Source organism: Amblyomma americanum, chromosome 1 (genome assembly GCF_052857255.1).
Source record: "Amblyomma americanum isolate KBUSLIRL-KWMA chromosome 1, ASM5285725v1, whole genome shotgun sequence".
NCBI lineage: Eukaryota > Metazoa > Arthropoda > Arachnida > Ixodida > Ixodidae > Amblyomma > Amblyomma americanum.
The window spans coordinates 42,625,732-42,643,527 of record NC_135497.1 but is presented as its reverse complement, the minus strand read 5'-3'; the positions used below and the strand labels follow the sequence as shown (position 1 = coordinate 42,643,527).

The following is a 17,796-nucleotide window of genomic DNA, read 5'->3' as shown; positions in this document are numbered from 1 at the left end:
TTGTTTGCTCAGGCATGTGCAGATAGGTCGAACTGCAAAAGGCAGGCAGCTGCCCTTTGCAGCATAAATACACATTGCATATGAGGCAAACAAACCCACTTCATCAGTCTCTGCCATAGATTCATCAGTTTCTGCCAGCGGTGTGCGTGGAGATTGAAACCAGCACAGTCGTAGAAATTGTCTCACGCTCTGCTGCGTACGGTACATCCGATGTGCACTCTATATTGCTCTTATTACTCTTATTGTATTTTGACTTCGAAGAAGGATGCTATTTGCAACGTTCGTTGCATGGACATTCCTGCTGCCGTGCGCAGTTATCCTATGTTAATGGCGCTGAGTCATGTACATGACCACCTCAGTTGTCACTAATCACCGAAATAAAAGATGCATAAAAATTCATGTGATTGGACTTAGGTTCACTGCGGCGTTAGTTCACATCTACCGACTGTTTGTGTCACATACTTGGACATAATGCAAAGATACATTCGGAACAAACTGCTGTTTAAAAACCTCGCTAAAACGTGCCCGAGTAAATTTCTCGTCAGAGAAAATTTTAAAACGCAGCGTAGCGTAGAAAACGTATATTTAGAGAAGTTTTTAAAGCGTTATTGCCAAAGCAGTGCCCGGTTTCTCGCCTTTCCTAAATATTCAAACTGCCCTCACCTCATGAATAAATTTTTTCTGCAAAAATATTTCAGGCTTGATTACGCACATTAGTTTCTATGAATTTTTTGGAACAAACTGGAGATATTCGAGCGCAATGTCTGGAACGTTTGGCGTGGAATGACCCCATACACCACAACAGATTTCTGCCAAATTCCTTTTCAGGCAAGATAACGCGAAGTGGACAATCATTTTTTCTAGTTTTAGCTGTGAAGAACATTTTCCTCCAGGAGAATGCGCTCTTATTCATGAATTGTGCTAGGCACTCGAGCTTATGCTCGGTGCACAGCTCCTTTTCCCTCTGCTTGATGAATACCACAAAAGGAAACGGTGAAGGAATGGGAGCCCGCAGTCATCCAAGTCACGAAACAGCCCTTGCACTCTTGGGCCAAGGAACGCGAGACAAAGCCTCGGCCCTCTTATGCGCAGCGAACCAGCAGGGTGCCTGGGTTCGACACCAAGCTCTCAAGCACGCTTATCTTTGAAGCAGTTTCCACCATGCAGCTGCGTGCGTGCCCCTGTTGGCCACATCTGCAACAGTGCCCGCGTTCAGAAAGGGAAGGGGCATCAACAAACCTCTGTAGAGCAGAACAGGCGCCCAAAGAAGACGTTTGTAGCCTTGTCGTTAAACTACAGCTCTTGCTCAGTTGTTTTAACACAAAAGCATTGTATGGCTCATCGGCAACAAAACCTGGCATTGGCGCTGTCTAGCAGCAGTGGTCCCAAAAATCCCACATGACGTCACTGTGGGATCAAATGAAAATAAAACTTTTTGCGAAGGTGCGGGGAATTGAACCCAGCACTTTCAGACTACTAAGTGAGTATGCAAATCATAGGCCACAAAACCTTTGTTTTACTTTATCAACATAGGCCACAAAACTGTGTTGCTTCTTGGTGAACAAAGGTGAACCTAATATATGCCTTACGACTGTATGCTAATGAGTAGGTGTGTGATTAGAAAGGAAGAGAAAAAAGATTAAAAGGAAATACAAATAAAAACCAATACTTTCACACACATTCAAAGCACACAAGTACTCTTAAGTGCACTCAATAATATTGATTTAGACGCCACCACCGAGTCCATGCGTGTTCTGCAGTGATAGGCACGAACTTTGTGACACGGCGCCACTCTCAACTTATCTTTTCCATCCTCACCCTAACAAATTTTTAGGCGCTCATTTTCCCTCACCTTCACCTCACCGAGTGAAACCCTCAAGAGGCGAGGATGAGGATGCCCTCATAAGGGCTCGCCCCCGTGAGGATGCCCACGTCAGGCAAGAAAGAACCTTTATTTTGTTCTTTATGAGAACACAGCGCCGCCTTGTCTTTCATCTACGCAGCTGACTGGAGTGGCGCAAGCGCGGTGCTTGGGTCTGATTTTGCCCACGGTTTTCCTCCACTTGTGCTAGTTTTTGCTTCAGGCAGCCCTAGGCATCACTCGGCCACCTCCACATGGTCATCCAGAGTTTTCTACTGTGCTTTGTTGGCTTTGGGCTCCAGTGCTTGGTTTAGTCGGCGGCTGTCGCTTGGGAAATGCCTGGAAAGGCTACTAAATCAATGAGCACCTCGGCTGAGTTTTTTCCACCATGAGGTGAAGAAAGAAGCCACAAGTCCTCAATTTCTGTCGTACTATCAAATTCCAAAGACACCAGTGGTGCAAACGAAAACTGTACAACCGTAGAACATTCTGACAAACAGAAGAGAAGAAAGACTTCGGCTGAGACTACACCAGTGGCGACGAAAAAACTAAGGCACTGGTGTGGAAGACAAGACTGAGGGGTCACCATGCATAACAGGTGAGGAATGGCTGTTCCATGTTCTTAAGCTCTGATCTCAAAAAAGCATGCTGTCTTTCGTTGGTGACTACAATTCCCGCATTTGAGGCACTGAATCTGCAAGCAAAAGCTCTTCAGATACATGTACTACAGTCACTACTTATGGAGCTTCTTGAAAACCTCCTTTCAAGGTTTGTGAGGTCAGCCCCGTTCAGGGAGCACAAGTACCCACTTCCAGTTGACTACAAAAGGCGAGACACGCCCAGAAGGATGATGAAGACCTTGTGGTTGTACAGGAAGCTAGGTGCTTCGTTCATGGACTCAAGCCAAGCAAGAAAGAGGAATTCTTTTCAGGCTGTTCGGAAATACGTGGTCACTGCCTACAGCTATATTCGCCTCAAATTTCCTTTGGGTCATGATGCACAGATTAATGCACGAATTGCAGATCTCAGGTCCATTGAAGCCATGTCACTTCAAAACGTCCTCCTCTTTGTGGAGCGGTTTCCGGCCTTATTTTCATTGGAGCAGCAAGAGTCGAAACAGGAAGCTCTCAACTTGCTGGAAAAAGAATTTTTGAAGCTGCAGGCTTTTGACATTCCTGCAGATGTGCTGCATGAGGAACAGGCTGAAAGACAGTGGAGCACCATCTCCCAGCTAAAAGGCGCAGATGGGCTTTTGAAAGTTAACCGCATCGCACAGCAAGACTGGATGAGAGAGGAAGTGCAGTGTTGTGAAAAAAAATCTTACTCAGTTCCAAGCATCCATGTTTGACACGAGCGTCGGTCATGTTCCTTTGGCGAAGCATCGCAAGGGCAAACATTGTTGTGCTCGGCAGTATTCCAAGGACTTCCTGAAAAGGGCGGTGTCTGCCATGTCGAAGATTTTTCATAAGTGACCAGTGACGTATCATGTTGTGTGGAAAACCTGTTCCCCCCTCCGTTTCGACGCAGCTGACCACCTTTATCATCGTGTGTCAGGACAGCACTGGCTGGGCGAGAAGGGAAGTCTCCCTCATGGGGGAAGCGGAAGCAGTGACAGAAGCGCCACTTCGAAAGTTACGTGGAACTCCGCGTAGCCGGAGAGTCTCTTTGGGATTCGGCCAGAGTCACAAGCGGTTGGAGCCGCACGGAGATCTATCGTGCTTTGCCACTGGACTTCTGGTTCCAGGCAGCGAAGTGAATGCAGCAAACGTGCACTCTCGGCACCTTCCCCAGCAAATGCTCGGGAATGGCTTATCCCCAAGAATGCAGCACACACGGGAAAACCCGGCTGCCGTTGTCGGCATATGCAAACATTCACCACCGATACCTCCGAAGTCGTGCCCCAGCCCCAGCCGGTAAGTCAGAAGCCCTTCTTACGTAGCCTTCTATTTCTGAGGAATGCCGCGATGTTCTGTAGCTAGGTGGCCCGCTCGGTGTATTAATTGCAAGTGTAATAAATAGCATACGAGTGTTCATGCTTTGTCGTCCCTTCCCTTGTTCCCTCGAGCACGAACCCCTCTGCAGTTAGCGAGGAGAAACGCTGCATCCATGGAGTGGGAGTGCGGGGTGGAAGGCTGTCCCCCAATATTTCCACAGTTGCTAGTTTGGGTGCAAAAACAATTCAATTACTCTTTTGTTCATTGCAACTCATTAAAAAATTCAGTCATTCAAAATGCCCGTTTCTTTTTGCCCCGACCCCTCACCCCCTGGTCAGATCTCCCTAATGCGTTCTCTTTGAACCTGGCAGCTATAGTTTTTATCTTTTTGAAAATTTTTGCACACACAACAGACAGGAAAAGAAAGGGTACACACAAAGGCGCAAACTTAAAATGGATTTCATTGAACTTTGCGTCTGCGTGTGTACTCTCTCATGTCCTGTCCGTTGCGTGCGCAAAAATTTCCAAAAGCATGAAGAACCAACTTGCCAAAAACGTAACTCTTCCATTTTTTATTAACAAAGTTTAAAAAAAATCAACCATTGCCATTATTACCTTTAGTTCTTTCTCTCCTCGCATTACTAATAGCATGCTACAAACTGTGACCCTCCAAGGAGCAGGTGATGCCCACGAACACTGTCACGCTATGCTCAGTTCATTGCTTTATTTTGCAACACACAATTCAGTGTAGTTCTCAAAATGCTTTCTCTCATACTTGGCAGGCCTCTATGGTTCGTTTTTCCATTTTTCAGTCACTTGTTTCTTGCACTCTTGCCAATCACCGCCTTTCCCACAGTGTTTGCTAGATGCCAGCCAGCTGGTATTTTTTGCACACATCTTTCAACGTGCCACCCACAAGGATGGTGGGGGTCCAAAATGAGTGCAGAAAAAAAAAAAAAACACTTTTTGCCATGGCTGTACATTCTCTGCTGCACATGATCATGAGCTGATGGCTGGGTCAATTGTTCACTACCTTCAAAATGTGTTGTAGAAACTCCCCCAAGCACTAAAAGAATGTGATATGTGAACAAAAAATAACCCTTGGATATTAAAAATAAATGGCACTAGAAAATCAGTTTATCAAAGCTGTAAATCCATCTGCGAGATGTTTCCTTCTCTTGGCACTGCTGAAAGCTTTGACCACCTATTAGTTCCAATGGCTAATGGCCCAAATATATTGTACACCAGTCCTGAAGGTGTAATGACTGACTGGCAGAGATATGCATTTAATGGCATAGGAGTCAGTCCAGCACAGCATGTGTAATGTTCTTATGCTCAGCCAAACATAAGCCCTCATGCTGCACATTCTTTGTCAGTTTTTTTTTTAATATAATCCTTGACAATACTTTCCCCCTTCTTTTAAATAAGGACACCAACCAATGGTAGTTATTTCATTTCCATTGACGCGACAAAAGAATTCAAAGGAGGGCAAAGGATGAAAGAAAAGACTGAAAAGGGCTGTTTATATGAAACCCCTCTGGTTCTCATCATATGTGCTACCCACATCAACAAATGCAGAGGAGACACGAGCACATGCAAGCAAAAAAAAAAAAAACAACTATCTAGCTGATGGTAATGGATTTTTATGTGCCAAAGCACTGTGGGCCATAAGGAACGCTATACTGGAGGGCTCGGGATTTATTTCAAGTACCTGGGGTTCTCTGGTGTCCACTTAATTCTTACATCAGTGTATTTGCATTTTGCGAGCAGCATAAACTATTTTAGACAGGAAAGTCAAGAATGGAGGCGTACCGTGTTGATTGGGATGCTCAGAACTGGTGGTAGATGCCTAGCGTCCTCTGGGCTTGTCCAAAGGCAAAGCTGGAAGTTTTTGAGGACACACCACAGCCGTCGTCGTCCGTTCACACCATTGGCCAACTGCAATACCACCCAAAGCAATCAAAATGTTGACACTTGACAGCATCGTTTAACTATTTCCTACCGCACCCACTGACCATTGTTAGCATTCTAATGATTGATGTGGATGCCAGTTTCAATAGCTCCCACGCTATTCTTTATCAAGCTTTGCCATTTCCTTAAAGCTAGAAAACTACAGTCTATTTTTCTCTTCAGTTTGCCTTTTTCCATGCAGCAGCGATTTTTGAACTGCGTGTGAAAAGAGCGGAGTGCAGAAGTTGAGAATAAGAGCCTCTGCCAGCACGGCAAGCACCCTGAAGTGAGGCCTGTCGCATGATTCAGTTGCGCTGATTCTGTCGGCAATCTCGGTTGCAGTGACTCTGAGGATGCCACCTCATCATCTGACTTTAATTCAGAGGGTGAAGGAGATCCAGTGGACCAGCCTAGAACATAGGTGGTAGTGCCCTGGTTAGTTGCTTCTCTATGCCCATTTTTCTCGACTCTGGGGCAGATTTGAAAAGGGTATTTACACTACTGATGTTATTTGTCTCATTTGTAGGCTTTCCACATCATTTGGGCAGGCTTTGATACTACCTACACTGCCAAGTGGTCCACTGTTGCACACAGTGGTATGCCCGACTATTGGGCCTAAAGTGATTGTTTTCAAAACAGAAGACTGTATAGGCTAAATCTTTTTTACCAGAAGCATTTTACAGGGCGATTTTAACAGGAGCACCTCCTATTGGGTAGGCAGACATTTTTCATAATCCAAGCCCCTTTAACCCTTTTTTTTTTTTGGATACAAGCATATCTTTCAAATTTTTGTTCAAATTTTAACTGAAAACCTTGATTTTGCAAATAAAATTTGATAATAAGACATGAAACTCTCCAAGAAACCTCATATTATTTAAAGTGTGTTTAATTAGCTTCATTTCTATGTACTGCATTAAATTTTAAACTTCATAGTCCTTGGACCATAATTTCACAAAAACTCACAAAATATGCTCCTTTTTCCCCCGGTTAAGAAAGAGTTGGGACACTTTTCACATCTTTACATCATTCTACCAATTAGTTCTACCCTGAATGTCTTGCTCTGTAGCTCTTACAAAAAAGCAACCTGGCTCCATGAAACAAAAATGTGAGTACGAACACTGAAGTGCACTATTTGAACACAAAGACTGAAGCTATTTCCGCAATGAAAACTCAGCTACAGTGTCCTTTAATAGGACATTCCATCGTATCAGAGAATAATGACGTGGCAGCACTAGATAGCACTTTCTAGGTGCAGCACTAGATTTCGCAGCGCCCATCTTAAAGGTGCACTAAAGAAGACTCTGAACTCGTCTTTTTAACGCAGGAACTCTATCTACACGTTCCGGGCATTCTTAAAAACTTTGAATTATTGTCCTGTGCAGCAGATTGCCCTAATTAAATCGAATCAAACGTCCCAGCTCCCGGCTTTTTTTTTTTAACTCAACGCGGTAGGTAGGAGGAGTCAACCAACGTGTTAGCCAGTCCTGTGGCGGCTTGTTGCATGCGCTGCCATCGGCGGAGTGATACGTAAATCAAAGAGACCACGTGTATTTTTATTTCCGTGGGCCTAATTTGCAGTTATATTTTCTGCGACTGAAACTGTTTATTCACAGAAACCTAAAAAACAAAACAAAAGTGAAAGCGAGCCGCCACTGGACTGACTGAAAGTCACTCCACGCGTTGGTTGACTCCGCCTACCTACCGCGTTGAGTTCAAAAAAAGGCGGGAGCTGGGACGTTTAATCCGGTTTAATTAGGGCAATCGGCCGCAAAGGAACGTGTCGATAGAGTTCCCGCGGTAAAAAGACGAGTTCAGATTCCTCTTTAGTGCACCTTTAATTTCTTTTTCTGGACAAGCAATTCTTATTTCTAAATATGAAATGGTTCTGCCATTCCGCCCAGCAGGAAACCCAAATATAGCTGGTATCACTGAGGTGAAAACAGCCCTGTAGCCAGATAAAATTCCAGAATAAAGCAGCAAATGCCCTTCAAAACAGATTGTCATGATGTTAACCCCCTTGGACCTGATAGTGGGACATCCAAGGGGGTGGCAGATTAAAAGGGATTAGCCATGACTTAATCAGATTAACCACAGTATCATGAAAATCGGTCTACACGAGTGGCTGGAGGACCTCCTTTGAGGGGCATCTGCCGACTATACATGCTTCATAAAAATTTTGCAAAGTGGCATGCACAATCATAGGCACCGTGCTGCAAAAAGTTAAGTCCCCACATGTGCAAAACAGAAAAAACTGTTCACAATGGGGAAGAGAACAAAAAGTACTCAGGACCAATCCGGAATCATCAAAGCCAATCTGCCCACTTCGTTTTGTGATCTCCAACTTGTGTCAGCAAGATATGTACAAACTCCACTTCATAAAAAAAAAACATGCTAAAGCAACACCCAGTACCTGCACTACACTGAGGTACCCCGACAGCTGTTCCTCGTGGGTACAGTCAGGCACGACGGCCAGCTTGCAGCAGAAGTGCCCAAAGAGGGGCAGCTGGTGCTGTGGGTTCTCCAAATTCTCCATGGTGAGGTCATAGGTATGCACCTTGTCATCAGCATCGCTCAGTCGCAGTGTTGCATGGGCCTCCAGCTCAAACTTTGGCCCTCTGCACCATTATGAGAAAAGAAAGAGGCCCTCTCATATGCCTCAATGCATGCAACTAGTCAGCGGGCAACATGCGAGATGCTATCAGTTATGGTTTACACCAGCGGTGGGACAGAGGCATCTAAACAAATGACACCACCACTTAGTCTGCAGTCACTGTGTTTTGGAAACTAAACTATTATATTTCCTTCTGCATTGTAGAGACGTGTACAATACATGCACATTTGTGCTCATTGTTGCTTGAGCACGATATCAAATTGAGGGCGCGTGGACTCATAGCCTTGCTTGACACTGCCGAAGACCAGTAAATGGCTCTAGCTCACTCCAATACCGCATCACTTTTTGTGCAAAATTGTTCATGTGTTCACATCTCTCTTCCCTCAGTATGCATGCAGTGAATGTAGATTTTTGCCACATGTGAAGTTTCAAGAAGAGTTTAGAGCAGCACAGCATGGCTTCAAGGCTGCAGTGAAGTCTCAGTAACATACTACAATTGCAAGCACCCTTTCACTAGTAGAGATAGCCTTTTCTTTTTTTAACAACCACTGAAGCCTCAATACATAGAAGCTTTTGGATTCTTTTTTTTTTTTTTGCCACTCCAAGTGTGGATGCAAAAGGTGGGGATTCAAACTTTAAACTAACAGCAGCCTCAACCTCTCGGCATGCTTGTCTTTTAATAACACCCATATTTTATGATAATTCAACAGTAACATTAGTGACTGGATACTATGAAGTCGATTTTGTTGTTTCATTTCAAAAGTGATATCTCATCTACTGCAGTTAAGCGCATTTTTTTGCTTTACAGTAAAGTATCTTTGGCCAAAGTAAAAGATGTTTTCATAACTTGAAACTTCTTCAAAATCTGTGGACGTCTCAAGATATAAAATAAGTATACCCGATAACAAAAACAATATTCTGCATGGCCTACAAAATGTTGCTCCACATATAGCAGTTCAGTGCTAGTGATGATGAAGTTGGTTTGTTTTTAATACACATTTTACTAACTGATGTGGCCATACTGAGAGGCAACAATGCGTATTTTTCACCTCAAGTCGAGCTTAGCTGTCTGTATAAAGAAGAAATACATGTTTATTTATTAGCATCATTTTCAGAAAAGATTATGCACCATCATATCACTATATGTAGGCTTTAACAAAACATAAGCAATTAAAAAAATCATGCCTCAAATACAGGGTCAGATGCATCATTCTTTTTATGTTCATATGCATGAGTGAGAAAAGTTTTCCCAATAAAAAGGAGGCCACAGTTCATGTTACCTCTTGTTTATGTTTTCTGGATAGTAGAGGACAATATTTTCTGGATAGTAGAGAACAAAATATGCATCTCCCACTTCCTCATGCCTAATAGGTGGGCCACTGGCTCCCCCCCCCCCCCCCCCCCCCTACAATTGAAGTATATAATATAATGCTACAATTGAAGTATATAATAGGGCAATGGCACTGCTTCTTGGAAAAAATGAACAACCGTGTGGCTGCATAACTTGGTTAGAGTGAATGAGGTAGCACTGTAAATTGGCCCTTGCTAGCCCATGCTACTGAAAAACACGCACTTCCCCTGGCACGGGAAACACCTCCCGAGTCCCAAACCCCAAGACCTCTCCCCATCCTCAGAAACAGCGGGGTGACCAAAAAAAAGCCACAAAAAAGGTGGCATTGACATAGCAGTGAACTGCCAGCCAAGTGCGTGCTGACGCACTACAAGTTCAATCTCCATGCATGTGTGCAGACTGGGAAAAGAGTTTCAAGCAGAAGTGTGGCGGGCGCGATACAGGGGAAGCTACTGCACATGACCGATGACCAAACAGTGACAGTAATATGAGAAGTTTGGATACCAGTCTTGTGGTATGCCTTGCTGGCCCAACTGGTCACATGGTGTGCATCACCTGTCTAATGGGCTCTCCACCACCTGTGCCATTTCCGCACAAAGGCAGGGCGCACACTGCTGAACAGTATGTTCTCTGCACATGTACACAGCGCTAGCTTTGTTGCTGCATCTTTACAACTCTGTCAAGTACCAGAGACAAGGAGAGGAGGTCCATATACCACCACTTGCTGGCAGAGCTTTTACCACAATTAATTGTTTCGTGTCCCTCAAAATGACCGCTGTTTGCAAGGGTTTCGGCGATAAGCACTTAAGCACTCTGGAGAGTTTCGAGAGAACAGTGATAGGGCCTATGACGTGCATAACAAACTTAAAAAGAAATTGGCGGTGGTTTAGCTCTGGTTAAACCTGAAGTGACGCGATAACTACAGCTGGCCAAGTGGAACTTGCTCAGTTGAATTGCAAAGTCAGTCTTTCGCCACTCCGTTTCGCTAGGCATTCCTTCTTCATCTTCATCCCACATGACATGGTGCATGTGCACAGCTGTGGCAGCTCGGTTTCACCGGTGCACCGTGTCACCAGCAGCAGCAGCTGCTCCGCACCACGTGACCAACCACGTGACAAACCACGTGATCAGCCATGGCGCCGCGCCGCCGGCAGCTGCTCTGCACTATGTGGCCAACCACGTGACAGCGTGGCGGCGCAGCCATGGGGTGGCGGCGCAGCCATGGGGTGGCGGCACAGCCACAGGGTGGCAGCGCCACCACCGCCACGGCGCCGCCACGCTGAAGGCTCGAAATGCTACCGTAATGTAGCTATCACAACAAAAATAAAAAGAGCCACTCTTGCTTGACCTTATATTTTTGTCTGTAAAATGAGAAGCACACTTCCCACGACCTTCGGATAAAACAAATATGATATCCACGTGACCATCAAGTTTGTTACAAAAGGGTTTGACTGTTCATTTTGAGAATATATGCACAAATTTCTTTAATTATTTATATATACTACAGGCTCATCCCGGGACAGTACAGAAAAAATACACAAACAAGTATATAATTACTAGAAAAGCCATAGCCCTGAATTTTATTAAACAATTCTATAGAAGTACTCCTAACTATACCGTCTTACAATATGTTCCAATGAGAAATCACAAATGGGAATAAAAAATGCATCATGTACATTAATATGGCTAACTGGCTGCTGTATCATTTTGCTACAATTTATTTGGGATGAGTGCCAAATTATCATGGTTGTTCTATCTTTCAGATGTGGCTCATTTGTCTCAATATCATCATGATCATCAGCCTGACTACGCCAGCAGCAGGACAAAGGCCTCTCCCATATCTCTGCAATTAACCCTGTCTTGTGCCAGCTGTGGCCACCTTATAGAGCAAGCTTCTTTATCTCATCCGCCTACTTGACTTTCTGCCGCCCCCTGCTACACTTTCCTTTTCTTGATATCCACTCCGGTTATCTTGCCTTCACATTACATACCCTGCCTAAGCCCATTTCTTCTTCTTGATTTCGACAAGGATGTCACTAACCCGCATTTGTTCTCTGACCCATTGCGCTCTTTTCCTGCCCGTTAATGGTACACCTATCATTGTCCTTTCCATAGCTTGCTGCATTGTCCTCAATATAAGCTGAACACGTTTTGTTAGCCTCTCTGTTTATACGTCATAGGAGAGTACCCATAAGATACAGCTGTTATATACTTTCCTCAAGAGAAATGTTGGTAAACTGCCATTCACGATCGATCCGAGAGAACTGGCCAAATGCACTGCACCCCATTCTTATTCTTCCAGTTATTTCCCTCTCATGATCCGCATCTGCGGTCACTACCTGCCCTAAGGACATTTTCCTTTACCACTTTCAGTGCCTGACTACCAACTGTACACTGCTGTTAACTTTCCAATAGTGTGAAATATTACTTCGGTTTTCTGCATATTATTTTTAGACCCATCCTTCTGCTCTGACTATAAGTCGTTGATCATGCTATGCAATTCATCCTCTGACTGACTTAGCAAGGCAATGTCATCAGTGAATCACAGATTACCAAAGTATTACTACACAGAACTTGGGGCCAGTCAAGCTGCCTTCTTTGCAGCTTTTTCCCCTTGTTTTCCATCACAACCTTGTACCTGCTTGTTTGTGGAAATAAATCAATCAAATCAAATCATTCTCTATCAACTCTTATTCCCAAATGTTCCCTATCCAGGTTTCTGAATACCTCCTGTAAGCAGGTGGTGAATGTTATGGAGGAGTTTAGAGAGGACTATGGCGGCTGTACCGCTGTTATAGATAGATATCTTTCACTATTTTACATATGGCTCATCCACACCCTGATTCTGTAATGCCTGCATGACTGCTGAGGTTATGATTGGGTCAAATGCTTTCTAATTATCTATGAAGGCTCTATATTGGGGTTGGTTGGTCAAATTTTTAGGGGAATCCCCCAGGATGGAGTAGATCTACTCTACCTTGGGGGATTCCCCTAAACATTTGACCAACACTGTTCCCACTTCGAGTTATCGATCAATTCACTCTCGCCCTACCATAAACTTGCAGTCTCGGTTAGCTCAGTTGGTGGAGCGACTGCTCCGGTGAAGCAGTGGTGCCGAGTACGAACCCTGGACCAGGACGAATTTTTCTTTAACTGCGAAGTTTCTGAGAAAGCTGTATAGCTTTCCTTTGTAGCCGTATGACTGCGCTTGGGTGAATTCCAATGAGTCCCTTATTATAGGGGTTGGTTATATTCTGCACATTTCTCTATCACCTGATTGATAGTGTGAATATTGTCTATTGTCGAGTAGCCATCATGAAAGCCTGCCTGATCATTTGGTTGATTGAAGTCTAAGGTTGTCTCGACTCTATTAGCGATTACCTTAGTAACTGCTTTGAAAGCAATGGACAGTAAGCTGATCAATCTGTAATTTTTCAAGTCCTTACCGTCCCCTTTCTTATGGAGTAAGATGATGTTAGCATTCTTCCAAGCTATCAGTACGCTCGAAGTCATAAGGCATTACATATACAGGGCGGCTAGTTTTTCTAGCACAACCTCCCCACAGTCTTTTCATAGATCTGCTGTTATCTGATCCTCACCAGCTGATTTCCTCATTGCTCTTAAGGCTTTCTTTACTTCCTCTTTCGTTACTGGTGGGATGTCCCATTGCTGTGCACTACTGGCCCTCTCATTAATGTGCTGATTACATTGGCTACTGTACAGATTTGTGTAGAACCATTTGGCTACTTTAACTACCTCATCCATACTGCTAATGACATTGCCCTCTATGTCTCTTAATGCATACATCTGATTTTTGCCTATGCCTAGTTTCCTCTTCACCGCTTTTAGGCCACCTCCGTTCTTTAGAGCATGCTCGATTCTCTCCATATTAAACTACCTTATGTCAGACCTTGCTTGTTATCGGTGATATTCGGTACGTGCCTGCTGAAAGACTTAGACATTAGTAATGCATCAGGTCTACCCATTATAAATGCAGATGCCTTGCTGACCCATAGGCTATGCAGCTGTAACCAGAGCACAGCACACTAAAAAACAGCTATATGAAAACAAGTGTAAGGTGATAAACAAGAAAATAGAATCTAAAGCAAAATAATGTGTAAACTGAAATATACTAAAGCATGCAACAATACAGAATGCACAAAGAAATTGCCTTACATTTCCAAGGAGCTCAGCTCTTCCTTCTGAAAGAGCAAAAAATGTAACACAGTCGTTATAAGTTTTAGTCTCTACACTGTGAACAGGCTAAATTTCACAGTATGTAATTGTTTCTATTACTGTAGTAAAATGCACGTTTCAGAGCTCCATTGCTTGTTTCCATTTTTTTTAATCCACAAACACCTTTTTGAGTTGTGTTTCTAAGAGTGTCACCCGGGTACTACTCATTATTTTCAGGCATCGTTTCAAAACAATGCCCGAAAATAATTAGTAGTGCCTGGATGGTACTCATGCACGATGTCACAGTTCATTACAATGGTTATAACACTTTTCATTCACAGTTCGCAGGACACATGCAAAAATATGCTATGTGAGCTGCAATGACATGTATATGTTCAGATTTCCATACTTTAGTTGAAATTAGTTTACAAGGTGTCACAAGCTTGACTTGTGAAAATTATGTTCATCACAAAACAGACCTTATATTATGCACACCAAATTAAATTTCAGTATAGATACAAGCTGACAAAATATTGGGCAAGTAAACCAATGTGGCCACAGATATAAATGGTAAATCTGATGGGCATTTCAGGGCATGAGTATGCGAGGTTCAAAGCCCTGAAGCTTCAAATCGGGTACGAGGCCTCCACCTAAGGCCTTTTAACGTGCACTGACATCACACAAGACATACCCGTTTTTGCATTTTGCCACTATCAAGAGGTGGCCACCATGGCCAGGATTTGAGCCCGTGACCTTGAGGCCCAGCAGCCAAAAGCAATAGCCACCGAGCCATCCTGGCAAGTGATAGGCATCTTTTTTAGATATTCCACAAACTCATGAGGTACCTCCAAATGTCCACCAGATGTCCACAGAGAATCCAAAGATAACTGTAATGAATGTTCAGCAGATGTATGAAGTGGATATTTGTTCCCATAGAAAAAAAAAAGCCTCAGAGATATTTGCGTTTTCTGTCATTGTAGGGGTATTGGCCTACTTACATGAGAGCTTGGCACCACCAAGCTCTTGCACAAGCATTCACACACAGCCAGAAAACATTTCGTAGCACCATATAGTTTGTATTATACCTCAAGCCTTAACTCAACAAGCAGAGAAATTGTTCACCTCCATTTAATAGCAAGAATAAGTTTTATTTCACCACCATAATGTACATGGTGGCAGCGTGCCCATAGTAAAAGCTGCCTCTTGGCCAGCTTGACTCAAGCTCCATTTCAGATGGTTACTTGAGAAAACAAGTGGATTTTATGAAGGAATTTTATCAGAGCTAGAAAAACATATGGTGCTTGCCACAGAACATATTGTGCAGCTAAGTGCTTCAAATAAAAATACATTTTTATTTTATTTCTTTATTTACGTTATGTCCTTGAAGATACACTTAGTCATGTATATTAAGTGGACATACAGTACATGTCCAGTTTCATCACAAGAAAGAAAATTGATGTGTAGTTATATGCATTTTCACAACTAGTACCCCTTAATTTTACATGGAAGCTTTCTGTTGGCCGACGTAGAAAACTCGTCTGGCAACTGATGTAGGGGCACAGGGGGGAAGAAAACAACATGGCGTTCCAGTAAAACGTGTTCGTATCTTGCTCTCCGGAGTCAGACTTATTACTGCTTGTGGTGGCTCCGGCACGCCAACAAGTGGACAACAAGTGGCGACGAGGATGGGATGAAGACAGAATGAACGTACGACACCCACCTAGGCAAGCCCACGACTCTACGTGAGACGCAAGAACCGGCGCGACAAGTAGGTGGCATGGCGCAAGCACTTGGCGCTCAGCCATTGTTCGCGGCACCTCCGCAGTTCGATTCGAATGCGGAAACATGGACAAACTACTCCGAGCGGCTAGAGTCTTACTTCGATGCTAACGAAATCACCGACGACGCTCGCAAGGCGCGATTTTCATAACATGTCTCAACCCGGAGGTATATGGTCGTCTCCGAAGCCTACTGGCGCCGAAAAAGCCGCGGGACGAACCTCATGAAGCCATCATTGCACTTCTCAAGCAGCACCTGAACCCGGCACTGTCGGAAATTTACGAAACGTACCGGTTTCAAACCCGCGTACAGAAAACCGGCAAGAAGGTAGGCGAATACCTGGCAGAACTTCGGAAGATCGCAGACAACTGTGGCTTCGGGAGCGCGTTGGAACGAAACCTGCGTGAGAGATTTGTCATCGGGTTGCGAGAAAAGATGGTCCAACGAGTACTTCTGGCTAAGCCAAAGTCTCTTACTCTCCAAGAAGCAGTAGATATCGCCATGTCGGCGAAATTGGCGATACAAAATGTTGAGCGCCTACCCCACGCGAGCACCGCGGAATCGGCAAACGAAGTCAATGCCACAGCGTTTAAGAAGAAAGCGAATCCGCAATACCGACACACCAAGGCAAAGACGCCGCGCCCGTGCATTCGTTGTGGCGACTGCTCACACGATGCTCCCAACTGTCCGCATAAGACGTCGTCTTGCTATAAGTGCCACAAGCAAGGGCACTTAGCTACAAGGTGTTTCGGTGGGGTAAAAGCGAAAAGGCCGACGAAATTTCAGGCCAACGCGGTAAGTGCCGAAGCTGGCGACAGTAGCTGCACTCCAGTCCTTGATATTTACACGGTTACCAGCGAAGGTACTGCGGTCGAGCCGGTCTACAAGACGGTGAAGTGGGGACCAGTGAATCTCGACATGCAGGTGGATACGAGTTCGCCAGTCTGCATAATTCCTGAAGAAATATACCACTGCCATGCCAAGCAGTGGCCAGCCCTGAAGCCCACAAACAAAGAGCTCCATTGTTACTTGGGGAAGCTACCTATCAGCGGGGTGCTTCATATGACAGCGCAGCACCAGAACTGCAATGCAACTGCTGAACTGTATGTGGTGCAATGCCCAGGACCTTCACTGTGTGGTAGAGATGTGATCCAAAAACTTCATCTGCTGCCCGACCAAGAGGTAGGCACAATCCTGACTCCAGACTGTGAAATCTCAAGTGTCACAGAACAACTGAAAGAAAAGTTCAAAGACCTCTTCGAGCTGGGCACAGGACTGATGAAGGAACCTCCTGCCAGCATTGCCATGAAAAAAGATGCAATTCCAAGATTCCTGAAAGCCCGTTCACTACCTTATGCATTGCGCGAAAAAGTAGGAATGGAACTGGACAGAATGTGTCAGCAAGGGATCTTGTCTCCAGTCAGCCACAGCTGCTGGGCAACGCCAATCGTTCCAGTGGTAAAAGCAGATGGAACCTTGAGAATTTGTGGGGATTTCAAGGTCACTGTCAACCCAGAGTGTGATGTCGACCAGTACCCACTCCCAAAAATGGGAGACATTTTCGCCTCTCTCAAGGGTGGCTATTGGTTTTCGAAATTGGACCTACGTGAAGCCTACTGCCACATACCACTGGACGATCAAGCAAAGCAAGTTGCTGTACTGAACACTCACAAAGGTCTATTTGCTTACAATAGGCTACCATATGGCATTGCATCAGCCCCTGCCATATTCCAAAGGAAGATGGAAGAACTTCTGAAAAATGTGCCGGGCACGCAAGTCTTTTTAGATGATGTTCTGATTGCAGAGGATAAGAATAGCTATGGGAAGCCTGTGAACAAGGTACTGGAAATCTTTCGAGAAAATGGTATCCGGTTGCGGAAAGACAAGTGTGTGTTCGGAGCACAGGAAGTGACCTACCTGGGACACAAAATTGACCGACACGGCTTGCATCCAGCGGAAAAGAAACTGGACACTATCGTGAGAGCACCAGCGCCCAGAAATGTCCAAGAACTCAGATCCTTCCTGGGCCTGATCACCTATTACCGCAGTTTTCTGCCCAACATGTCAAGTCTCCTTGCACCTCTGTACCGGTTGCTACAGAAAGAGAGCAAATGGAAGTGGGCATCTGAAGAGA

At 44.6% G+C, this 17,796-nt stretch overlaps 1 protein-coding gene across 4 annotated transcripts in view; it reads right to left on the bottom strand.

The window, feature by feature from the left end:
- LOC144112700 (rhotekin-2-like) overlaps nucleotides 1–17,796 on the bottom strand; it is a 215,160-nt gene that overhangs the window by 30,067 nt on the left and 167,297 nt on the right. For all 4 annotated transcript variants that reach the window (XM_077645525.1, XM_077645527.1, XM_077645526.1 and 1 more), the window contains exons 6-8: nucleotides 13,884–13,909; nucleotides 8,156–8,360; nucleotides 5,608–5,733 (exon numbers count right to left, since the gene is read on the bottom strand). In XM_077645525.1, coding sequence (XP_077501651.1) covers nucleotides 5,608–5,733; nucleotides 8,156–8,360; nucleotides 13,884–13,909 — 357 coding nt within the window. The remainder of the gene's footprint in view (nucleotides 1–5,607; nucleotides 5,734–8,155; nucleotides 8,361–13,883; nucleotides 13,910–17,796) is intronic.